Below are 27,088 nucleotides of genomic sequence, written 5' to 3'. Positions count from 1 at the left end.
ATGAAATTATTTTCCTAATCATTTCAGTATGGCGTGGATACCATTCCTGTATTCGGCCTTTGCCATCGCATTCCTGTCAATGTATCTACCAAAATCGATTGCATTTCCGCAACAAACATCCATACAACTCTACGACCTCAGCAACAATCCCGGCCTCGTGACATTGAGCCTGAACGAAGGAAGAATAAAGACAGGATCACACAAAATATTCCATGTAATCGAATTAAAAAGTTTCGAGCCAACCTTTCACAAACTAGAGAAAATTATTGAAGGCCTTACCATATTTAATCTAAAAGAAACTACAGACCTTGTTAATCTAAAATATAACTCAATCAAGAACACATATAACAACCTTATCCCAAAACAAAGAAACAAAAGAGGTTTAATCAACATCCTAGGAAGCACCATAAAATTAATAACAGGCAATCTAGACAACAATGATCTAATCGAAATCAACAATCAGTTGGAAACATTATTCAAAAACGAAGAAACAATTGTTACACAAAACAACGAACAAATAAAAATCAATAAACAAATTGAAACCAAAATGAATAGAATAATCAAAAAGGTTAACGAGCAACAAGATATTTTAGTGAAAAACCTAATAAAATCAAGAGACGCTTATGTAAACAATAAAGGCTATGCAGAACAGGCTACAATCATTAAAGAAGTCATGAACCTGAACATGGCACTAGATTTATTACGAGAACAAATACAAAATATTTTTGAAAGCATTCAACTAGCAAAAGCAAAGGTTATCCATTTGAACGTACTGACACCAGAGGAACTAAATGAAGCGACCACAATTTTAAGAAACAGCAACATTACAATCAACACATTCGACCAAACCTACGAGTACCTTGATCTAGCAGTAATACACAAAGATACGAAAATAATATTTGTGATTTCAGTCCCAAATCTCAAACCATCCACATTTACACATATCATCATGGAACCGATACCCAAGGAAGGAAAAATCCTGAAACTGCCAACGAACAGAGCACTCTTCAATGAATTAGAAACATACCTCATTAAAAACGATTGCCAGGAAATTGGAGAGGAAACCCTATGTAACAAAAACCAACTAGAAGACGTTTCCCAAGACAACTGTTACTCCAAAATTCTCAGAGGAGTCTCGGGCAGCTGCGATTATACAGAAGACAGGTACACCCAAGAAACGAAGAAAATAAGCAGTAATCATCTGCTAATCAGAGGAAACGCCACACTAATGCAAACAAACTGTGGGCTACCTTCCAGATACATTTCTGGAACAATGATCATCTACTTTCGCAACTGTACAGTCACAATTAACGGCACGCAGTTTAGTAATGTAGAATATTATCATGAAGATCCACCACTACTCATCCCACTCTACGGAATCCAAATATTCTCAAATAACACCGAAGCAACTCTGACATTGAAAAAACTAGACGAAATTCATCTACAAACCAGAGAACATCTGGTGTTATTAAACAGAAGACACCTCTCACTCACCCTCGGGACAGGAGTTCCAGCAATAATTATTTCATCATTTCTTGCAATCTATCTGTTGAGGAATCGTTTGAAAACTCTCTTCAGATCCACAACCAAGGAGAGTGCAGAGCCCAGTGTACCGAGACGGTCCACTCTTGAAGAGGGAGCAGTTATCAACACAGTCAACCAATCTTCAGTATCGACCAACGCCAACATTACTTATCAGCAGGAGACAGAGCAAACATCACGCATCAATGTTCTAGCGCTTAAGTAAACACTTAAGCATAAATAACGCCATGTGGTAAATGCGACCGACGAACAATTATGCAGCCACAGATAAGGACTCGAGTCGACACCATAAAACGGTTAAACATTCTTTCTGAGAAGAAGGAAGAAGGGAAACATAGAGATAGGCAGATAGGGTAGATTATAAGCTAGCTTTGTACATGAAATAGAAAATAAAGATCAGTCTTGTCGTAACCTTAACAGGAGCAACATAGCTCACTAGTTTTAGTTTTCATTATCCGAAATTCTTTCACTATTTAACTTATATATATATATATATATATATATATATATATATATATATATATATATATATATATATATATATATATATATATATATATATATATATATATATATATATATATATATATATATATATATATATATATATATATATACAGGTGAACTTCGATATAACGTACATTTCACTTTCAAAATTGTACGTTGTATCGAATTGTACGAATTGTATAATACATTATTGTGTTGCTGTTTTAGTAATGTTAATGAATAACTTCAATCAGAAGACGAAGCCAGCCTTTATCATAATGTATACCTTCGTACTGTTGATTAAAGCTTGATTCATTTAGAATCCAGAATCACAAAAACAGATGTATTTCGGAATTGATTGAAGGTACAAAACTTGTTTTAGCATCACAACACAGATAATTCATTGTTCTATCAGAAAAAAAATATTGAAAAAATTTTTCCTTTACACTTTGGAAATGTGTACGTTATATCGAGGTAAAATGTACGTTATATCGAGGGTACGTTATAACGAGGGTACGTTATATCGAAGTTTCCCTGTATATTCAAAATCCTATCAATATGGGTATCAAACGAAAGGGCTTGGCTAGTAGAACACAGTTATTGATAGAAATTGTAAATACAAGATGGCGGCCGCTACAAAATGACACATTTTCTCAAACCCCATCAGTATCAAATGAAAGGGCTTGGCTAGTAGAACATAGTTATTGATGGAAAATGTTAATACAAGTTGGCAGCCGCTACAAAATGGTGGATTACATATTTTCTCAAACCCCATCAATATGGATATCAAACGAAAGTGCTTGACTAAAAGAACACAGTTATTGATGAAAAATGTAAATACAAGATGGCGGCCGCTACAAAATGGTGGATTACATATTTTCTCAAACCCCATCAATATGGATATCAAACGAAAGTGCTTGACTAAAAGAACACAGTTATTGATGAAAAATGTAAATACAAGATGGCGGCCGCTACAAAATGGTGGATTACATATTCCCTCAGAACCTCATCAATATGGGTATCAAACGAAAGAGATCGACTAGTAGAACACGGTTATTTATGAAAATTGCAAATCCAAAATTTTAAAGATATTGTTGAACGGTTTTATTGTATAGAAATATACTAATGATACAGATAATGTACTAAGAACTAAAAAAAAAAGTAAAAAACACGGTTTTTTAAGTTCAACGGTTTTATTGTGATTAAACATAACAATAATACAAACGATGTACTAAAAGCTAGAAAATAATAAGGCAAGTAGCAGTTAGTAGTTACCACACTCCTTTCTTCATTAATCTAGGGCATTGATGAGACTAAAATAAAATCGAGGGACATGTGATGGAACATCTAACTATAGAAAATGGAAATCTGACGTGGCTCATTTTGAATTTGTGTTCAAATAGTCAACCCTTTCATTTGATACACATATTGATGCAGTTTTGAAAAAAAAAAGTTTCTTCAAAACATTTTGTGGTGGCGGCCATTTTGGATTTGCATTTTTCATAAATAACTGTGTTCTACTAGTCAAGCCCTTTTTTTCGATTCCCATATTGATGAGAAAATATGTAATCCGCCATTTTGTAGTGACCGCCATCTTAGATTTGCATTTTTCATAAATGACTGCGTTCTACTAGTCAATATCTTTCATTTGATACCCATATTGATGGGTATCAAAAATTTTGGCTTTTTCCAAAAAGTAGTAGTATTTTTCGAATATTTCAAGTATGCAAAGTTGCTTAAATGACCCATGTCTTGACACCCATAATGTTTCACTGCTATCTGCGACTGCCAACGGCCAGTTAAGTTGGCATGAAATTCGTCATATAGAAAATACAGAATATGAAAAGTATATGAAAAGACAATGGATTTTTTTTTATTGAAATACACGCTCATTGTTGTAGAATGGTTTGAAATGAATCGTAGAGCTCTTCATTGATTGATCACTCTATGACCCTTTCCCCCCACCTAGAAAGGAGGGTGGAGTGTCGAATCACCATAGAAATATTTCTTGTTCCATAAAACCTCCACTTGCCAAATTTGGCTTCATTTGCTTGATTAGTTCTCGAGTTATGCAGAACCTTGTGTTTCATTTGTATGACAGCCCCCCTTGTTTTCGAACAAAAACGTTATATCGTGGGCTTGAAATGTTTCTGGCTCCCTTTCTAAAGGAAATGAGAGTTTCAGGTTATGGAAGCGTTCGACAAATGGTCGGTGTTAAGTCAGACTGGACCAAGTGACATTTTTATGATTTCGAGAAAAGCGAGTTTGAAGTTTGGTGCTACAAGGGGTTTCTATTGACCGTTCAAAACAATTTCGATTAGTTATTCTTGCTGTACGTGATTTTCCAAATCTTACAAATGTAGAATGTAGCTTACAAAATGTTTAACATAATGCAATCAATAACTCGAAATTTTTAGTTTTACGACTTGGTTCGCTCTGACTTAACACCGATCAAATGGAATATGAGCTGAAAAATTACAGCGTCTGGAAAAGTAGGGTAAATGAGCTTGGTTTGTCCGATTTGGGGTGTTTTTACGCAACTACTAAATGCAAATCGATTTTTCTTCATTAAAATCACATATAATCGATACGAGTTTGGGTTTGTAGAAAAGCCCCAAGTCTCTAGTAGATAATACTACCATAAGGTGTTGAACTTATTCAAATTTTTATGTTTTTCGAGGATTTTCCTCAAAGAGGAATTATGATCATGGTATGACCACCTCTGATCATGGTTTGTCCAAAAACTGATCATGGTTTGTCCGGCTTTAGAAACCACTATTTTTGAAAGAAAACATTCGAATTCTCAATTAGATGTTGCATTTATCATTGCTTGAGTTTACTGCCATCATATTGATCTATTTATAATATAGGCTTTCCTCAGAACATTGCATTTTCTTGGGCATTTTAAAAGTGTTTACCTCAACGCACTCAATATAAAGAAACTTTGTTTCTGCTATGCCCGAAAGACACAATAAACAAATTGCAGCGCGCCAAACGGTTGCCATAGAAATCATGTGGACAAAACAACATTTTTGAATTGGACAACGCATGATCAGAATTGAGTTCATCAAAATGCGTTAATTTAATGGTTTTGCTATGTAAATCTGATACAAATGGTATGCAAAAATGATGTTTACAATATATGTAAGTGTTATAATCCAGAAAAGGTCTGAATACGTGCGAAACAATCATCTGGTGATCGATTAAAAGTTAGCTCGAATGAGGGGCGAATTGACAACAATAGATGGTGTATTTTATAATCCTTTAAAACATGTGATTTCGTAAAAATATACTATAAAACTACTGTAAATAATGAAAAAGACAATTTTATTTATATGTTTTGCAACATTCGAATACCTGATTTGACAAAGATGTGCTGAATTGGAGCATTCAAAAAAGTGGACAAACCCATGATCATATTTCCGACTGGACAAACCAAAATCATTTACCTTATTATTTTCATAATATTTTTGTGTATCAGCACCACGAATGATTGAAGAACTGTAGAAAGATTTTATCAGGCGTTGTAAAAAAATCGTGCGGCTAAAATTCGCATTTTAATATATAGCTTATTTTGAAGATGTACTTTATTAGTTTTATTTTTAAGAATTATAGTGCCAAATCAGCAAAATTAAACAATATTTTTAATCGCATTTTTCAAAGTAAGATTATGTAAATGTTATTAATTCGGCAATATAACATTTGTAACTCGCAAATTCAAATGTTTTTGAAGATAGTTTCAGTTGTTGTTTTCCATACAACTGAAATTGACTTCTAGCTAGAATTCCTCAGACAGACATTTGGAATGTGTTCAAAGATTATCAAGGTACCCTATAAATTGAACAGCTGCTCTGCGATTGCGTAGCCCATCGATGAAAACGACTGGTCATCAGAATGATCCAGACCTGGTGAATAGCTGCACGTGGTAGTAGAGCGTTATTAATATCTGCTCGATTTTGCTCGGTGTGACAGGATATTGTCATTATCTGATATTCCGGACGTTTTTGGAGCAAATCATGATTCAATTCGATCAATTGTTCTTTGCACTTTTAGCAGTTCTGAACGGTTTCCGGTGTTTTCAAACTGTTTCGGCGGTTCTACTCGCTCCTTGTTCCTCACATCAAAGTGGCCACTTTTAAATTTTTTGAGCCAAATTCCGATTTTCCGAGTTTTGCATTGGATGTTGTTGACAGATGTTAAAAACCTAAAAAATGGCGATCGAATCGACTTTTAACTATTTACATTTTCCTGTATAACTATCAATGTGTGAATCCCGGTTGCATATTTATACACCCGGTATGATTCCAAGATCGATTGTGGATTCCAGCTCTAAATTCGAATTCCGGACGAAGAACGCAGATACCGAACCTCAATTCAGCTTCTAGTGGATTTCAAATTCAAGAATACAAATCACAAACATACGCTCGGTGTTAGGTCATAGCGGACCAAGTCGCGAAATTAAAAATTTCGAACTATTGATAGAATTAGGTAACATTTCGTAAGCTACCTAGGTACCTCATTTATCAGATTCGGAAAATCACGAGTACAAGAATCACCGCTAAGCATTCGTGTTGAGCAGACGTAAATCGAAGTGATCGGAAATTTCAAATCAAAAAGTTTATATCAGTACCGTATACATTAGGGGTTTAAAGCTTGCTCTTAAGACCAAGCCCCCAGCTGCGAAAATGGATTCGTTGAGGAAACATAACTTCTTCATCGATATTCAAGGATTACGCAGGTTGAGAGACGAAAGTATTTTCAACTTCATCGCTAAAAACTTGAAGCTGACACCAGTAGAAGTAGCTGCCATACAAATCGATCGGATCGAAGGAAAAGTATTCGTGGAACTGAGAACACAAGAGGCGGTTCGAGAGGTAGTGGAGGAGTACGACGATAAGTTCGTTCTCAACAACAATGGGAATCCTCACCGTATGAGACTTTACGTGGAGGATGGTGGAACTGACGTGAAATTACATCATCTGCCACCGAAGATGCCAGAAGAGTGGATTGTGGAATATCTCTCGAATTATGGAGAGATTATTAGCATCAAACATGAAATGTGTCGATCACAGTTCTTCTCTCAAACCCCGAGCGGCGTACGTATTGTACGCATTCGCATGAATTCTTCAATTCCATCTTTCGTAAACATCAAAGGTTACAGCAGCCACTGCACCTACACAAATCAAATACAAACTTGTAGACACTGTAATCAGGAGGTCCATTTCGGGACCAGCTGCGCTGAAAACCGAGTGAAACTATCGACTCAAAGCAAAAGTCCAACGCTCTACTCCAAAGTGCTTGTCGGTCCGACAAGAGAGCATGCCGATTCCGTACAAGAAAAAGAAACACCACAAAAAACACATTTGTCGACCCAACAAAACACAACACAGCAATCCCAAAGTCATTTCAAACGCCCCGCTCAACCCCTGGATGAGGAATCTAGGGAAAAAGCAGTTAAAACCACAGCACCACACACCGATCTAACGAATGAGCAGACTATCTACCAAACACACAAACCAATGACGAGCAGCATGGTGAGTGATCGTCCACGTATCACTCAAACGAATAGTAGATCAAACTCTCTTACCCGAGCGGAGGAGAAGACTACTATGGAAATTTCTGACGATGAAATAGTAGACAACACGAGAGCACGACGATCAACGAGGTCGAAAAGCGACGGCAAGTAATCAATAATTATGGCTGGAGTAAATATACAAAATTTTTCATACACTTTCGCAACCATGAATATAAACGGCATATGCAATAATAACAAAATCAACGCGCATTCGTACGTTCACTAGATTTAGATATCATTGCATTCCAAGAGGTAGCTGGTGATTGCATATGTTTGCATGGTTACAATATGATATTGAACGTAAATGAAACGCAGCGGGGTACAGCGATAGCAGTTCGAAATGGGATAAATGTTAGGCGAGTGCAACGAAGCTTGGACTCGAGGTTGGTATGCATCGAATTGGGGAACGATGACAATTTAATAAATATTTTAAATGTGTATGCGCCGTCAGGATCGAATAACAGAGCTGCTCGAGAACTATTTTTCAACCAAACAATTCCTCAATATTTATCAAATTTTTCTACACACACCATAATGTTGGGTGATTTCAATTCAGTCACTGACTCAAACGATGCAACAGGAGTATCAAACATAAGTACTATGTTGAAGAGACTATGCGAAGGATTAAATTTGAAAGATGTGTGGAAGCACTTTAATCATCAGATAGACTACACATTTGTCAGTGGACGATCTATGTCCAGAATTGATCGAATATACGTCACGCAGGCATGTCTTCACAATACACGATATTGCAGGCTTCATGCCAATTGCTTCAGTGATCACAAAGCAGTGATATCTCGCATTGTTCTCCCTTTGCGACCACACACAGTTGAGCGTCCTCATTGGAAATTGAATAATCAACTGCTTACAGACGGAAATTTGAATGAATTGAGATTTAAATGGAATTACTGGATACGCCAAAAAAGAAATTATGAATCATGGGTCGACTGGTGGGCTTCCTATGTGAAAGGGAAAATAAGATCATTTTTTCGTTAGAAAAATTCGATTGCAATACAAACGTTCAATAGCACAATGGGTTTTTATTACGCCTGTTTGAATCGCACTTTTGAGGAACATCGGGAACATGATCGCACAACCGAAATAAATAGAATAAAAGCGATAATGCTGCAAAAACAAAAACAATTTAGTTATTCGAGAAGGAGACCCAATATTTCATTACTGGGAGGCGAAGACGTGTCGATTTTTCAAATTGCGGAGCAAGAGAACAGATGACGAGAAACCAACATTGTAAAATTAGAAGTGAATCAACGACAAATTACGGATAAAACAGAGATCAACCGTGTTATTTTCGAGCATTACCAAAAACTGTACGAAGAAGAAGACACCGAGAACGATGAATTATTCTATCCAAGAAGAACACTGGACGCAAACCACGACGAAAATGAACGCCTTATGGAAGATCTGTCGGAAAATAAGATTTTCACCATTATCAAAAGTTCTGCAGCTAACAAATCACCCGGGAAAGATGGTATCTCTAGGGAGTTTTACATAAAAGCCTGGAGCATAATAAAAAGAGAGTTAGTGTTGGTGATGAACGAGATTAAAAATGGGAATATTAGACAAGATCTGCAAGATGGAATAATCGTGCTGGTACGTAAAAAAGGAGGAGACAATAGACTGGATGGACTGAGACCCATCACACTGCTGAACGTAGACTATAGAATATTCAGCAGAGTGATGAAATATCGTCTTGAACAGATCACCTCAGATGTTCTTTCTTCGCACCAAAAATGCAGCAATGGAAATCGCAATATTTTTGAAGCTACATGCACAGTCAGGGATTACATTGCATTATCTAAACAAGAGGGTACAGGAGGAATTGCTATCGCATGTGATCTTAGCAGTGCTTTTGATAGAGTCAGCATTTCATATCTGTTGGAAACTATTCGTAGGATGGGATTCAATACTCTTTTTGTAAATTTATTGACCATTTTAACGGGTCTTGCGAAATCGCAAATAGTGATAAATGGCTGCACGAGTGAAAGTTTTCCGGTTAAAAGATCTGTCAGACAAGGTGACCCACTAAGCATGCTCCTATTTGTTATATATCTTCAACCACTCCTGGACGCTTTGACGGAAATATGTTGCGGCCCAGAAGAATGTGTTATAACATACGCAGACGATATCACAATCATTGTTCGTGCTTCAACAAAAATTCCTCGAATACTGGAGTGTTTTGAACGTTTTGCGATAGCAGCAGGAGCTAAATTAAATATGGCAAAAACGACAGCAATGAAGATCTGTCGGAAAATAAGATTTTCACCATTATCAAAAGTTCTGCAGCTAACAAATCACCCGGGAAAGATGGTATCTCTAGGGAGTTTTACATAAAAGCCTGGAGCATAATAAAAAGAGAGTTAGTGTTGGTGATGAACGAGATTAAAAATGGGAATATTAGACAAGATCTGCAAGATGGAATAATCGTGCTGGTACGTAAAAAAGGAGGAGACAATAGACTGGATGGACTGAGACCCATCACACTGCTGAACGTAGACTATAGAATATTCAGCAGAGTGATGAAATATCGTCTTGAACAGATCACCTCAGATGTTCTTTCTTCGCACCAAAAATGCAGCAATGGAAATCGCAATATTTTTGAAGCTACATGCACAGTCAGGGATTACATTGCATTATCTAAACAAGAGGGTACAGGAGGAATTGCTATCGCATGTGATCTTAGCAGTGCTTTTGATAGAGTCAGCATTTCATATCTGTTGGAAACTATTCGTAGGATGGGATTCAATACTCTTTTTGTAAATTTATTGACCATTTTAACGGGTCTTGCGAAATCGCAAATAGTGATAAATGGCTGCACGAGTGAAAGTTTTCCGGTTAAAAGATCTGTCAGACAAGGTGACCCACTAAGCATGCTCCTATTTGTTATATATCTTCAACCACTCCTGGACGCTTTGACGGAAATATGTTGCGGCCCAGAAGAATGTGTTATAACATACGCAGACGATATCACAATCATTGTTCGTGCTTCAACAAAAATTCCTCGAATACTGGAGTGTTTTGAACGTTTTGCGATAGCAGCAGGAGCTAAATTAAATATGGCAAAAACGACAGCAATGGATATTGGTCCTCCGCTTCCAAATTGGACGGGACTCGTCAAGAAAGATGTTATAAAAGTACTAGGCGTAACGTTCAAAAATAACATAAAGGATACTATCTCCCGGAACTGGGAAACTGTCTACCGTAACGTAAACGGTTTACTATGGATGAATCGTCCACGTTTGGTTAATATTAGGCAAAAAATTATCCTTCTCAATACTTATATATGTTCTAAATTGTGATGGAAAATATACCCCGAAGCATAATAGATAACCCGACATCAAACCTTATCTATAATCACATGTTAAAGCAGCTGCCTCCTGTTGGGATTACCAGGAGACTTATACAGAATTGGAAAACGGTGTGGAAAAATATTAATAACAGAAACCTTACGTCTGATGAGAAGTCAATATATTTTCTGCTGGTTCATGGGAAGCTGCATCATAATGAGTTACTTTATCGACAAGAGAGAAGAGATAATCCGGATTGTCAACATTGTGGGCAAATAGAAACCATTAGACATAAATTTTCAGAATGCCGCATAGTTCTCAATCTTTGGCAGACAACTATTACGAACATAAACACAACAGCTCAACAAAACAGTATAAACTTTGATAATTTGCACTACGCTAAAATTCATTGTAATAGAAGCATAAAAAGCATAATTTTGAAAACATTCATTCGATATATAATGTATAATTTAGAAGTTGTAGATAATGACAAAAATAGTGAATCTCTTAGAAATTATATGACAATGTATACATAAAACTATGAACAAAGCAATAAAGCATTCTAACAAGTAAAAAAAAAAAAGTACAGCAGAGTTAATGTATCTAAGTTGCTTTGAATACTCAACGAAAACCCCTTTCAGCAGCAAACTTTAAGTTCGTTTTATTTTGAATAGATTTGAATGTATTTTAGATCCCGATTCCGACCGTGAAATTAAATTCCATATATGGTTTACAGATGAGGACTCGCCATTCCCAATCCCTGATGTCGATTTTCAGTTCCTTGATTCCATATCCAATTACCAGGTACTTGATTACAGATCGACAATTTTTTTTTTTCGAGATAACAGTAAATCTCGACAAGTAATGCAATTTAAAGGCATTTGGCAACAACAAAAAATTTATAAATAACGATTTTCGGTTAATGAGCAAAATATTAGCATAGGGTAAGTCCCAGAGTGTCTTTGAGCACTTTGCGCCACTCTACCTTAAGTCCGATTGAGCTGAAATTTAGCATAGGATGGTTTTTCGAGGTGGTGAACATTTTGTATAGGGTAACTTTTTGAGATTTTAGGGTCGATTTTTTCCCATACATTCATTGTCACCCAGTGTAGATATCCTATGATGTTTTGAAGCGCCAATTGAATAATTATTCCCAAAAACAGCGAAACCGAATGTCGTAACACAATACCTATCAGCGAGTTTTGTGCAGTGTATTACTTCTTGCTTTCGACTCGACATAGATCCGTTCTTTCTGCACGAGCTGTCACTCAAAACCTTCTCGAGATTCGCAATGATACAACATGCTTCAGCGTTATCGCTAGCGCTAGTAATGCTTAGCATACTGTTTTGTCGTGGATTTAAGGATTGAGCATGAATAAGAAATTCATCATCACATCATCCTGGTCGGGAAGAGAAGACGTCCGTGTCTCGGCTGTCGGCTTTTTATCAGCACTCGGCTGGTTTCTTTATCAATCTTATCCTCGCGGATCTAAGTGGTTCTGTGGCACCGAGCGCGCTTTCCTGCATTTTCCACTGCAGAGCGACTTGAAATTGTGAGCTATGCAAGAAAGTGTGGCCGGATCTGCCGGTTCGGTTCCGTAAATGAAGTTAAAATTGAAATATGCACCGTAAGTAAGCCGAACGGATGTGCAGGTTTGCTTTTATATAAATATATGAAAGCAATATATGAAAGCTAATGTTTGCTTCAGAGCTCACAAGATGTATTGCAATCTGTACCAATTAATGAAGCCCGTTTCAACTAGTTTTGCGATACTATGTAAAGAACGTGGCATTAAAATGAATTCTTCAAATTCTGGACTACAATATGAGTTAAACAGAGTGCATAGTTTAACGAGATCTGCACTCCCCCATCCTTCGTTTGGTCCGTTAACTGATACGAGTGATGTTAAAATGAAGAACATCTTCCGTTATGTGAAGCTCGTGGGAGTGATGAATTAATGCATACACTCCCGGTGAAAGCAACTGGGCAGAATTAGAGGAGATAGTATCGAGGAGAAAGAACAAGTTTCGCAATAAAACTGAATAATGTTCTTCTTTTTACGGCTCCGAATTAAATTTACTTTCAGCAACGCGGGACAATATTAAGACATAATACTACGAGCGATGAAAGAATCCAATGACTTAAGTTTTACTAGCGGTCATTATCTTTCGTAATCTAGTTCTCTTATTATCTCGAAATAGAATATATTTCTTTTCTTCCTCACCGAACCAAACCAATGCCACTTCATTTGAGGTGATTTCCGACATCCCCACTCCCTTAAATAGATATCTCATTCTGCAATCACTTATTCACATTGTTTCCCCATGTTTCATTACAGTTCACGCCGAAAAACGCAACGAGTACGAATACGACCGTGTCTAGATGTATGTCAAACCGTAGAGCAAAAATGTCCGTACATGCTGCCGGGTGACCGAGCTCCAGCTTATCCCACGCAATACGCTGGCGAGCCGACCTTTCTGTGTCAAGGTAGGTTAACTTAGTTTTCTATACAAAAGTGTACCAATAGTTGTAGTTGTGGTGAAAAGGCCGCGCTGCACCATCTCTTCATTCTTCTGACTGCGGGAGTGTCTATAAGGAGAACATATTTTGTGTAAAAATTATGCACTAAAGGGTGAATATTGAATTATCGTAATTGAGAGAAACTCTGAAAACTTCCTAATTACGGCAGGTTGTACGTAAATTGTTTTTTACTGGGTAGGAATCAACCTAATTTACACAGTTTCTTTTTGAACTGTATTGTTTATATCCTGCGAATGTGTATTTCATTTCGACCAAGATGGAAATAAGTCAAGTGGACCCTCATGAATAAAATTTGCGCTCAAATGCAAAATCGTGAGCAATTCGATCGTGTTTTGGGAAAAAAAAATATTGCGGATTGTCACGATTTCACCTGAAATCCCAATATTTCAACACGTGATGTAATCAATTAGGTCGGCGTTTCACAAAGTTTTGGCCAGAAAATCAAAGTCAAAGTAAGGGTTGGATGATATTCATATAAGGCTCAGAACCTCCTAAACCGCAATGACCCCAGCAAACTGTAGCAAAAATCCGCGACAGGAAGCTTTACTTGAAGATGTTCCTTGAGTACAGCTGCTGTGTGATTGATGACGAAGCATACGTCAAGACTACACGCAAAGTTTATTTTTAGCACATGGTATGGCATCCCGATTTATTACATTAAATGGGCTGAAAAATAACAGAAAATGTTCTACTCCCCGATACATGTATATAATTTGTATAATATATATGCTAGAGCCAATATGAGCGAGCGAAACAGGAGATACATTTAAATGAAAGCATATGAAAGCTTTTCGTATAGTTTGCCAAATACAATGCCCAGACAGACGAAGACATATTCTCGTTCATGTTCTTCTTTATCCTCTTAGAAAACACTTCCCAACTTCATTTTATGATGAGGTGTAATATTATCACGCTTTTATATGTCAGCGCTGGCAGCTATATGGATAGCGTGGTTTTCCGTTGCCGATCTGAGTGTTTTTCGGGCGTTGTTTCTGGGAGCTTTGGCAATGTAATTTTGCTAAGAAATACTGTAAACCAACTTGACAATTCAGTAAAACTTGACTCGAGTGTGTTTGTGCCCCCCCTGGAAAAAAATTATAGGAGGTTGTGTCCAAGATACGACCACTTTGTTGGCGTAGAACTACGCTGTTATTTGGTTCATGCCACTTATTAATAACTTCGGATATTTACGTAGGACTACGTCTATCCGGAAGATATGAGGGGTAAAATGAAAAATTTAGGCACTGAACAAGAAGCAAAAAATGAAAGATTCTGAACGCTCATATCTTGAGCATTTCTTAATAGATCGCAAAGGTGTTTGCATCAATCGATAGGAAATCAGAATCTATCAGAATGAATAACATTTAATTTTTCTTGAGATAAACAATTGAATAATTGTCAAATGTCAAGCATTGTCCAAACGCATTGTGTGCCTCGTTTTGATTGGTCCGATTTGTGCTCCTCAAAAGGCTCCGACCAAAACGAGCAACCAGAGTAATAGCGGAATATAACTTGGGTACCAATGAAGAATCATATTGTAAACCACTCCCACTTGTGATTCTACCGCATATTTTTATCTCATTTGTTTATTTATTAGGCTCATTAGCATTTTAGCTGTAACAGAGCCTGGTTTTAATCGTCTACATGTACATATGTTTATGGTTCTATAAATTGTAAATTACACAAAGTAGTAGCCATTTAGGCGTAATAGTATTCTTTCTGTTCTTCCATCAGTATTGAGAGATATGCACTGTTCAGCAGACCGGACAGCGGAGACAGTTGATATTGATCATTGTTGGATTATTAATAAAACAGCAGCCCGATGTTTCTTGCAGAGCAAAGCAGTTGTATGGATGAATCGATCTTTGCTCCACCGTGGATCGATCTCCATCGCTGATGATGGTTGCGTGGTTATTCGTAGTTATTCTATAACAAAACAAAGATGGTCGATTGAGGGCCCTGAATTTGAACTCACGATCGATCGCTTAGTAAGTGAACGCGTAACCGAGTGGCTACGAAGACCCCCTATCGCAAATCGAATGATATAAATTTGGCTGTTGCTTTCCAAAAACATCATTCTATTTCTAACCGCGGAGCAGAACGGATGCGCTAATCGTTTCATCATGGAGTGGCAGCAACGACAGGAGAGGCTGGAGCAGTGTCATTTGTGACATTAAGTGGCACTAAGAGCCTCCGCAGGTTGCAGACTATTTTAAAACCGATAGTTTGATGAACCGACTTAATCAGTATTGAGAGATATGCATATGCGCACATAACACTGATTCTGTTGGGTCGGTTTTTGCACTAACAGGCCAATTCGATCAAACTGTCTGCCGATAAAAAGTTTGCAGTTTTCGGAGGCTCTAAGAGTCCGGCCGCTAGTTTTGTACGGTTTGAGATAGTGCAAACACCGATCCAACTGAATCGATGCATTGTGCGTGCGTGTATGGATATCTCTCCGTACTGATCAAGAAGCCGATCAAACTATTGGACGATAAAAAATCTGCAGTTTGTGGGGACGTCAAGGCCATAGTTCCATGAATATCAGCAGCAACAACCACCGTGTTTTCATCAAATGGATAACCGTTATCCGTCACTGTCCTGGAATCGATTCAGCACACCAGTGCCTGTGACTGCATTCAGTCTGTCGAGAATAGTGCTTTTGCAAAATGAGGACAAAACCATGGGCATCGTGAGAACGATACAAACTATATTGGCACTTCTCAGGGCCACCAAATTATTCACAAAAGAGTTGTTAAAAGTTATTTACAAAATACGATGGTTTTTGACGTGGGACTACGTCTAACCGGAATATATGGAGGGTAAAATGAAAACCTAAACACAGAACATGCAAGAAAAAATTAAAAATTTCGAATGCTTATAACTCGAACATTTCTTACTGGATCGGAAAGATGTTTGCATCAATTGATAGGGAATATTTCTACGCATCTATTGCAACTAACAAAATGTTATTTTAAAAAAAAAGTAAAATATTGAACGTTATATAAACGCGCTAACTGCCTCGTTTTGATTGGCCCGATTTACGGCTTCCGAAACACAGCCATCAAAACCAAGCAGCCTTGAGGAAATCGGCATTGCAAAACCAAGCAGCGATGAAGAAATCGGCATTGCAAACACATGAAAGTAGGGGGAGCTTTTGCTTCCACCGAAATGTGTTCCCTAACAGAGATGAAAGCATATGAAAGGTGCCTGGAGGAAATCGGCATCTCACATTCATGTAAGTCGGGGGTATTTTTGTTCCGATTGAAATGTGTTTCCCTAACACAGACTTCAAAACTAAGGTTTCTGGGGAAATCGGCTCTGCAAATAATTGCAAACCGCGAGTACTTTTGTCCTCGCTTGCCTTTGCGCAGACTAGAATATGTTTGTCCTAACGATCTACTAAACTTAGGAACCTGGGAAAACCGTCCAGACACTAGAAGCGAATGAACTTTCCAGTTTCAAGCAAATTCGCGGTTCGAGAAGTACGTACACTTGAGAGATGTAAAATTCAGAGGGAAATGTAAAATAAAATAATCGTTTGATAATTCTTCCGTACATATATTTTGTCCTAGGCATCATAGCAAACATCAAAGGTCTGTCATTAAATTTACTTGTAACGAGGAACATAATCTATCACAATGCATGAGTTGACCTTACATGGCATCATACAATCCTTTTACTCACAAAACAATTATATTGAATTCAATTGAATTTGGAAACTGTTTCATTCAATCAAGATTTTAATCAATACAAACGAATGATTGCTAAGCTAAGGTAGTCCCACATCAACCTTGCGGTTATATCATAGATATAACCCATCCATTTTTTGACGTAGAACTACGTCTTTTATTAAGGGTGCCAAATCAGAAAGCAGGTCACGTTTTTATGGAATAAAGTTAACGTTAATAACTATTTTTGCCGCGAACGGATTTTGGCGATTTACATACTAAACGAGTCGGAAATTCCCTAACATTTGTTTAATATGCTCTACATTACAATCCCATAGTCTGAATATGGTTTAAATTGATGAAAATTGGAAGCATTCCAATTCCCTCATACATATGTTCTGTTCATTTGTGTGCTTTCCCGAACAGAGCTGCCAATAACGAGCAACTTATCGACGATCAACGAAGGGGAAATTGTAAGATGTAAAGTCTCCGTGAGCAATGGAAAAGAAGAAGAACGAAGTAGAATATTTGCCTAGAGTATAAACAGTGGATCTCGCTGAGGCAAACTTTCATTCTTTGTGAGGAAATTGACTGAACAACATCGTTGCTGGGCGAGCTGACGGCGAGGGATTGAATGCATTTCTCAAGGCAATGGGGGTGAGGGAGTAATATGATGGAAAAAGTAAAGTTATTCAAGGGCCTATTTGAAGGTTAGAGACGAATGAACTGAAGAAGTATGAAGTCTGAATCAAGGAAGGAAGGCAAACTTTCAGTATCATTCTGTATTCAAAGCAATGAAAATCGCTTGTTCTTCCTTGTTTTGCGTCATCACATGTCTTCGTTTCGGATTGAGATGTGGACGCAAACAAATTACTCACTCGCTGATGTCTTTGGCATTGCAATCATTGCATCAAACTGACGCCATTGCATTAAGGTTCTGAGTTACACAATTGTGTGGATAATCATCAATCTAGGCTATCGTCAGCTGACCAAGAAAATAAATGTTCTGAAATTTTGTCTATGATTTGGTTTTGCATGACGGCACGAAAATTCTCTCCACAAAGGATAACAGCTAAGCTAATCTAGACTGGCAATATTAACATAAAGGGCTTCTGTTGAGAAGAGTGCGAAACGGAGATGAGTGTGTGTATAGTTAGTTGCAGTCTTCAGAATGCAACTCAATGCTGATGCGCTACAAGATTTTTGTACCCAGTTGTCTCCCACTCCTTGTGCACACATGCGCTCTGGCGAATGAGCACGCTCCGAAACACAGACGAAATGTTTGGTTGTCAGCGCCGTTCTATCGCAGAGATCTGCGCCCAGTGTTAGGCTGAGTTTTACGCTGAAATTTGCGCCGTATTTCTCTACTGCGCGCTTGAATCTGGATTGCTCTCTCTGTTGAGATATTTTTCTTCACCCAAGCGTATACGGTTCAAATGGGGGGGGGGGGCGCTGTTGTTTTTATGCTTTACTTAGAACGAATGAAGACAAAGCGGGCGCTAGAATTTGATGTGTATGTGTGTGTATAGAATGAGACGCGCATCACACAAGTGAGAAGAAATGTTTAGTATTTGAGTTCTGCGCCGGGTACATTTTGCGGTGTCGTGCTTATGAATTTTGTGCTCTTCGCACCAAGACAGAATACAAGTTTTCTTTGAGCGCGCGCTGACGAAAATTAACTCAATCGCAGCGCTGCGTTTGTTTTCTGATGACTGGTTAGTTGCTTCAAGCCATCGATATATGGATATTTGTGTGCGTACGTGCGTGCGTTTGGTGTTGCAAATTATGCAGTCGCAAGGATAAATATAAACATGGAAGGGAGATAGCGGGAGGGAGATATTTACGCTAAGGTATTAGTAATGAATCTCTGCTGAGGCAAATATTCAGCCTTTCTTCCAAGTAGTTAACATTGTTTGGTTTCTGTCATCAATGCATTGAACTGACGCTATAGCGAAGCAGGCGTTAAGGTTGTGCACTTAAAAATTATTTGGGGAATTCCAAGTTATTCAATAAGTTATATTAAGTTATTAATTTATTTTAGCTCGCGTGCAAGTCACAAAACTGCTTTCAACTTGGATTGCATTTGCGCTAATCTTGATCATAACGAAGCAGTGCTACTCTTTTCGAGGTTGTTGAGATTAACAGATAGAGTTTATTTCGTTTATTTAGTCACCAAGAAAGTGAATGTCGTTCTGGAATTTTGTATGTAATTTGGTTTAGCTTGCCAGTAGCAAAACTTTCTCCACTAAGGAGAAAGTTTCTCCACTAAGGCTGCGCTAATCTCGATCATGTATTGTTCTGCGAGCACAAGAATGAATCATCAAACAATTATCGTCAAATGGTTCTACAATAAAAAAAAATTATAGGAGGTTGTGTCCAAGATACGACCGCATTGTTGACGTATAACTACACTGTTATTTTATATAAGTCGCTTGTTTCTACCTTCGGATATTATTCTATAATGCTGTGAAATTTTAGAAACTTGCAAGTATCAAATATCATGCTACATGTTATTTAGTATGCCTCAAAGGAATCGCACCTCTAGGCATCGTTCGTACAACGTAAACCAACCGCCAAACAAGCGTTCGCCATAGCATGCATACAGAGCCATATATTGGTGGCTTGAAACTACTAGGAATATAAACACTTCTCATCATTTTGCGCTATTCTCAAAAGAAACGCTTCTGTTAATATTACTGCATTACTTGCATTACTTTCTCATGCTCGAGAGAAGCGCAGCTGTCACAAAATTCCAAAACGACATTTACTTTCTTGGTGACTAAACAAGCGAAATAAACTCTTTTTGTTAATAACAACCTCAAAAACAGTAGAAATGCTTCATTATGATCAATATTAGCGCAAATGCAATACTAGTTGAAGGCAGTTTTGCGACTGGCACGCGAACCCAAATAACTTATAACATTCCAGTAAGACATTCAAGATGCTTGGTATTCCCCAGATAATTTTGACGTAGGACTACGTCTTTCATTTCTATACCGGGGTGTAAAACCAAAGTTTCGAGAACGAAAGCGTTACGCCGGAGACCGAGATTTTGAGCGTTAATAGCTCTTAAACAACTGAACGAAATGGTATGATAAACACTTCATTTGAAAGATAAAATGTCTACGCGTCATATACTTGTTACTTTTTCATCCAAAAACTTGTTTCAATAGTCTTAAAATTGCTTTCAAAACAGGCTATTGAAATCAAAAATCGGTATATAAGCGAGCGCCGCTCGTAAACCCACTCAGTTATGATTGAACAGCGATTGGAGCATGTTGTCGCTGTTGTTGTGAAGCTAATTTCGTTTATCATGAAAGCGCTGATGAACGGTGTCACCAAGAGCCTGTTTGTGCACCTAAGGCCAAAAGGGAATCCATCAGGAGGAGAGTGATGCCACGGTTCCGCTTGAAACATCGGAGCAGCCACCACACACACACACATACACGCGCGGAATTCTCGTTGCTATCATCGTTGCTGAAAAATAATCTGCCAGTTCCCCTGGGAATTGAAAAACACATTCATGCGAAATAGTTTATTTTAATGTTTTCTATCCATATAACACTGCAACCAAATACATTTGGTTTTGTTATTTTTCAATCAATCGCAATTAACAGGAAAGCTTCTGAATATTTTTTTCCCCATCAGTGGAAATTTTCGTATCCAATATTGGATGCATAACATGAAAAACGGAAAATGTTTCACATCGCGAAAATCAAGTCATTTTCGAGCGATTATTTGCTTTCTACTCATATAATGCTGCGACCAAATACATTTCGTTTTTGATTTTTTCAATCAAGTGCGATCAACGTAAGACCACGTCTTTCGGCAATTTATTAGAGGTGCAATGAATCTTTAGGAATTCCCGCTCTACGCGCATTGACAAACAATGTTTACTCAACAATTTCTCAAACTAGAAATGGGTGTTGTGAGAAAGGATTAGCGAACGCGAAAACGACAAACGGGAGAAAGATACGTTTGGAGGTTGAAAGAAAATTGGCAGAAAACTTATTCATTCTATCATTCAAATAATGTGATTAATACCACATCGTTTTGCCAGAAAGAGATTATTAATGCTCAAAGGAGGAATCGAGTCCTCCGAGGAAATTACCCAGCGCAAATTAGAGTCGACTATCGATTGCGGCATTCGTACACAAATAATTTTATAATGCAGTTTCACCAAAGTGATTTCTTCGATATGGGGATATATTCACTACATCATGTCATGTATTTCATATTCTTCATTAAGAAATCCATATCCATGGCACCTACCGGTAACGAATTATTATCGAAACCACGATTTTCGCTAAATGCTCCTTTCAGTTCGGCCTGTAAAAAACTTTTCTGAACTCTAATCCATCAAATTTGGAGCCCTGAAAAGGACCGTTGATTATATGCTAAGCTAATATAGCACGCTCTCCTCGGATACGATGGGCCAGCTGGATGTCCTTGGGCATGATGTGACGCGTTTTGCATGGATAGCACACAAATTGGTATCTTCGAATAAGCCTCCTGCAGCGTCATAGCCGCGGAACTTTGGAAGCGCAAGTCGGTTTTGAAGTCCTGAGCAATTCCACGAACCAAATGCTGCAAAGGTAGCTTGCGGATCAGCAATTCGGTCGACTTCCGATAGCGATGAATTTCACGCAAAGTTCCCGGTCGATAGCGATGTGGCTTCTCCACCTATCCTGCTACTGGTGCGCTTATCCGAGCTGACTTCGTGTGCCTTACCACCGAATGACTAACGAAAATGGAAACGAGTAGTGTCGATAATTCGATACCGATAGGTGCCATGGATATGAATTTCATAATGAAAAATATGAAATATATGACATGATGTAGTGAATATATCCCCATATCGAAGAAATCACTTTGATGAAACTGTTTACCGTTTGTCGTTTTTAATTGTTGGGAAAGGGCATTATTTCTGCTGACTAAATTCCAAGAAAAAATCCATTCCTTCTTTAAGCGTGATTCATTCTGCTTCGGATCAACGGAACAGTATGATAATCATTTCATACAAAAGATAAAATGTCCAAGAGTTATATGATTGCTATTTATTGAGTCGAAAAATTGTTTCAATAGCTTAATGATAGCTTCGAAAACAGGTTATTGAAATCATTCGTATCCGTATGTAGCGCGCCCACTTGGAAACCCATTAATCTTATTGGAATGTGAGATGGGGAAGCTCATACTTACGTCTATGCATTATGCTGTACACTTCAATTAGAGCCCCCGCACACTATAGACTTTTTTTCAGCCGACAGTTTGGTCGGATCGGCCTACTGGTGCAAAAACCGACGCAACTGAATCGGTGTAATTTGCGCACGTGCACACCTCTCCGTACTGATTAAGAAGCCGACCGAACTATCGGTCGACAAGTCAGTCTGCAGTCGGCGGGGGCCCTTAATTTCGTTTTTGCAGGCCGAACCGAAAAAATTTCAGTCGAGTTAACTCTTTTTTACAGTAATGCTTTTGAATCCGGACACTTTGAATTACATTCAATATCATACCACAGCCATAACATTTTTTTCATGTTGAATTTATGCGATTAATAGTTGCTAATATAGTTACTGATAGTTTCTTGATAGTTACTAATCAATCGCATTAATTCAACATGCAGAAAATGTTGTGGCTGCGGTATGGTATTAAATGTAACGCAAAGTGTCCGGATTCAAATACATTACTGTATACTTACTTCGATGTTATTCGTTTCTCTCTCAGGGTAAGCAACGAATATAATAAGGGTGGGGTTTAGATTCTATACTTTTATGGTTTATAAAATGACGCTTCCTTTGCTTTCGTTCATTTCTTACTCTACTCTCGCACCGTGACGACTCGTTTGTTTGGGACCAAGCAGATAGCTAGTTAGTCTTTCAGTGGTAAGGCACACGGAAGCAGCTCGGATAAGCGCACCAGCCGCAGGATAGGTGAAGAAGCCACATCGCTATCGACCGGGAACTTTGCGTGAAATTCATCGCTATCGGAAGTCGACCGAATTGCTAATCCGCAAGCTACCTTTGCAGCTTTTGGATCGTGGAATTGCTCAGGACTTCAAAACCGACTTGCGCTTCCAAAGTTCCGCTGTTATGACGCTGCAGGAGGCTTATTCGAAGATACAAATTTGTGTGCTATCCACGCAAAACGTGAAACGTGATGTGACGACATCATGCCCAAGGACATTCAGCTGGCCCATCTAATCCAAGGAGAGGGTGCTATATTAGCTTAGCATATAATCAACGGCCCTTTTCAGGGCTCCAAATTTGATGGATTAGAGTTTAGAAAAGTTTTTACAGGCCAAACTGAAACGAGAATTTTCATGTGGATGCCATACAGCATCGAGAAAATTCCGGAAAGATCTAATCGTTGCTGAAAAATAATCTGCCAGTTGCGTGGGAATTGAATAATACATCCATGCGAAAGAGTTTATTTTAATGTTTTCTAATTATATGGCAAACACAGCGACCAAATACATTTGATTTCGTAATTTTTCAATCAAGTGTAATTAGCTGGAAAGCTTCTGAAGATTATTCTTTCCCATCAGTAGAATATTTCCGTATCCAATATTGGATGCATAACATGAAAAACGAAAAATGTTTCGTATCGAGAAAATTATATAATTTTCAATCGATTATTGCTCAGTCGCCGAAATTTTCATACTCAGAGAGTTCATTCTCCTCTAGTTTGCCTTCCAAATTGCCATCGTAAACCACACCTTCTCTCGATTCAATCACGCACGAAAAGCATACTGAAATGATATTGTGGTGGTGAAACTGATTCATTTTTCGTGAGGCGTCGTGCACAAATAAGGGGGGAGGGGGTAGATGTTGCGTTACTTTCTGTTTATTAGAGATAGGAAATTGCGTTACGAAAGGGGGGGGGGAGAGGTGGTTCAGAATTCGGATTTTTAGCGTTACGTAATTTGTGCACGACTCCTGAGGACATCGACAAGACAACATCGTTACTGAACGAGATGAACGGCGAGGGATCGAGGGATTCATTACCTGGCCTGACCTGACCTGAAATGCAATCAGTTTGTTTTAACTGTGAGGGAGCGCAGAAAAGCCGATGCTGATACTCTCGTGACCAAGAGAGTATCAGCATCGAAATACGGTTCCTCGGGAAGACATAGAAGCAGCCGCCACACACACACACAGACACGTGCGCAACTTTTTTCGTTTGCTGGTTATCGAGAGGAAACCTGGAAAGAAATGATCGTTGCTGAAAAATAATCTGCCAGTTCCCCTTGGAATTGAAAATTACATTCAAGCGAGTTTATTTTAATGTTTTCTATCCATATAATACTGCGACCACATACATTTGGTTTTGTGATTTGTCAATCAAGTGCAGTTAGCAGGAAAGCTTCTGAAGATTATTCTTCAGAACAAGGTTTTTTGTATCCAATATTGGATGCATAAAACCTTGAGTCTCCAACGTAACACTCTCGTTTTTGAAGTCACCCAAATATTTATTTATTCATTCATTCAGGATGGATTTAGATTCAACTTCGAACAAATGATCTCTAAATCAACGATAGTCCTACGTCACCCTTGCGGTTATACCATAGATATAAACCACTTCCTGTTTTTTGGTTCACAACCTTAACGCTTAACGCTTGACGTGCCGAAATCACCTACTACGCTGTTATTCGATGCGGTGTGACACTCTCGAAGGCTCGGTTCAGTGCGAGCGTTTTTCACTGCACCAACATCGCGTGCATCATTAGATGACGCTTGCCTCGAAATTTTATTGCCCCTGGCAATGCGTTCGTTTTTTGCAGGGCTCGAGCCTGCCTTCCTCTTCTTCTTGCTCATCACACTACGCGAAGCGTCCAATTTATGACGCGGAAAGAAAAACACTTCTTCTTCTTCTTGAATGGCGTTAACGTTCCCTGTGGAACTTTTGCCGTCTCAACGTATTCATTAACTAGCGTCGTTCATTAATACTTGGTTGAGATTTCTATGCCGAATAACACGCCTTGAATGTACTCTAAAGTGGCAAGCTCTAGAATATGCGTGACCACAGTGCAAGCCGGAAGAATTTTCTTTGAAGAAAAATCCCCCAACCAGAACGGGAATCGAACCCGAACACCCGGCACGATAGTGTGGGACGCTAACCACTCGGCCACGGGTGCACAGGAAAGAAAAACACACGATACGAATAACGCGAAAAACGAACAGAAAAACCAAACGACGATATCCAAGTTGGATTAGCACTGGTGGGGTCCAATCTTAGATCGAAGCGCAACGAAAGCAAAGTGAACTGGATTGCTCAACAGTCCGATGCCGAATGAAAGTTTGCCTCAGCGAGATCCACTGTTTATACTCTAGGCAAGTGTTCGCCTTCATTCTTCTACTTTTCCTTTGTTCACGGAGACTTTAAATCCTACGATTTCCCCTCCGTTGGTCGTCGATAAGTTGCTCGTTATTGACCGCTCTGTTCGGGAAAGCACACAAATGAACAGAACAAGTGTATGGGAAAATGGAAACGATTAAAGTTTTCATGAAATTTAACCATTTACAAACCAGGGGATTCTAATGTATAACATATTAAACAAATCTTACGGTATTTCCGATTCGTTTAGTATGTAAATCACCAAAATCCGTTCGCGGCAAAAATAGTTATTAACGTTAACTTTATTTCATAAAAACGTGACCTGTTTTCTGATTTGGCACCCTTAATGAAAGACATAGTTCTACGTCAAAACATCTCAGGGCGACCAAACTGGTAGAATGGTTATTTCAAAATTTTCGTAGCATTATTAAACAATGTCCGCAGTTATAAACAAGCGACTTGAACTAAACCACAGCGTAGTTCTACGTCAATGATGCGGTTGTGTCTTGAACACAACCTCCTATAATTTTTTTTTTGCTGTCGTTTCCTTTATCTGAGCCTCCCGATTTGTCTTTATCCAGTGAACATGTGCCGCTAGAGTACAAAATGTGCGGACCCCTAAAAACATTATATTTAAAAATATATTTAACAAAATACATCAGCGAGTAAGCAATTTGGTCGCGTCCACAGCTCAAACGAAACGAAGAAATGTGATGACGCAAAACAAGGAGGAATAAGCGATGTTCATTGCTTCGTATCTAGAATGATACTGAAAGTTTGCCTCAGCGAGATCCAATATTTATGCTCTAGACCAGCTATACTCAACCTGCGGCCCGCGGGCCGGGCAGACTTTTCCGGTTGGCCCATCTGGTGTTACTTTATTTTGAACTATTTTTAATGTGTAACAATAACGAAAACCTATGAAATCATCACCTTTTTTTACGTAGGGCTATATCTTTCAGTAATGGTGCAAAATCAGAAAACAGAACACGGTTTCATGAAATAGAAATAGAAAATGCAGCGTTTTTTAATTTATCGAGTATAAACAAGCTATTTCACAACATTCATAATTCAGAGTTTAGTTTAGTTTTCCAAATAGGCTTTTTTCTCAAAGTTAAAGCCGAATAAATTGAAGTTTTAAAGCCTCTATAATTCGAACTTGCAGACCGCAGTCTTTCTCAATACTGATTTCAGACAAAGCTGATTTGTTCGATAGGACAAATGAAAGACTGGTATCCGCATAGTGATGTATGTTCGGTGGAGACACTGTGTTGATTTTCACGCCGTCTGGTGGAGAGTGTTTCTTTATTTTTGCACCACATCATTCTTGCATCTGTACTGGAGTGCAAGTTGAAAATTTCGAAAACGATATGGTAACATTTGGGGAGCAAGGATTCGAGCGTTAACATTTCTTTGCCGGTTGAGAGAAGTGGTATTACAATTACTTTCAAAAGATAAAAAGTGTATAAGTGATGTTTGTTAATTATTGACCTAATTTTTCACAGCTTTAAAAGCCAACAAATGAAATCACAAAAATTTGTAAATTTTGGTGATATCATAAGAACTCAGTAGATGATGCATGTCGTCGGATGGCCGTGAAAGTAGTATAAATATCGTGCTTACCCTGGCTGGT

At 38.3% G+C, this 27,088-nt stretch overlaps 1 protein-coding gene across 1 annotated transcript in view; it reads left to right on the top strand.

Annotated features, from left to right (window-relative positions):
* Nucleotides 1-27,088, top strand: part of LOC129771384 (uncharacterized) — a 191,397-nt gene that overhangs the window by 145,476 nt on the left and 18,833 nt on the right. Inside the window, exon 4 of the mRNA XM_055774971.1 lies at nucleotides 13,248-13,396. Within this exon, the coding sequence (XP_055630946.1) occupies nucleotides 13,248-13,396 (149 nt within the window). The remainder of the gene's footprint in view (nucleotides 1-13,247; nucleotides 13,397-27,088) is intronic.

This window comes from Toxorhynchites rutilus, chromosome 2 (assembly GCF_029784135.1).
Source record: "Toxorhynchites rutilus septentrionalis strain SRP chromosome 2, ASM2978413v1, whole genome shotgun sequence".
Classification (NCBI taxonomy): domain Eukaryota; kingdom Metazoa; phylum Arthropoda; class Insecta; order Diptera; family Culicidae; genus Toxorhynchites; species Toxorhynchites rutilus.
This window is presented reverse-complemented; position numbering and strand designations above follow the sequence as displayed.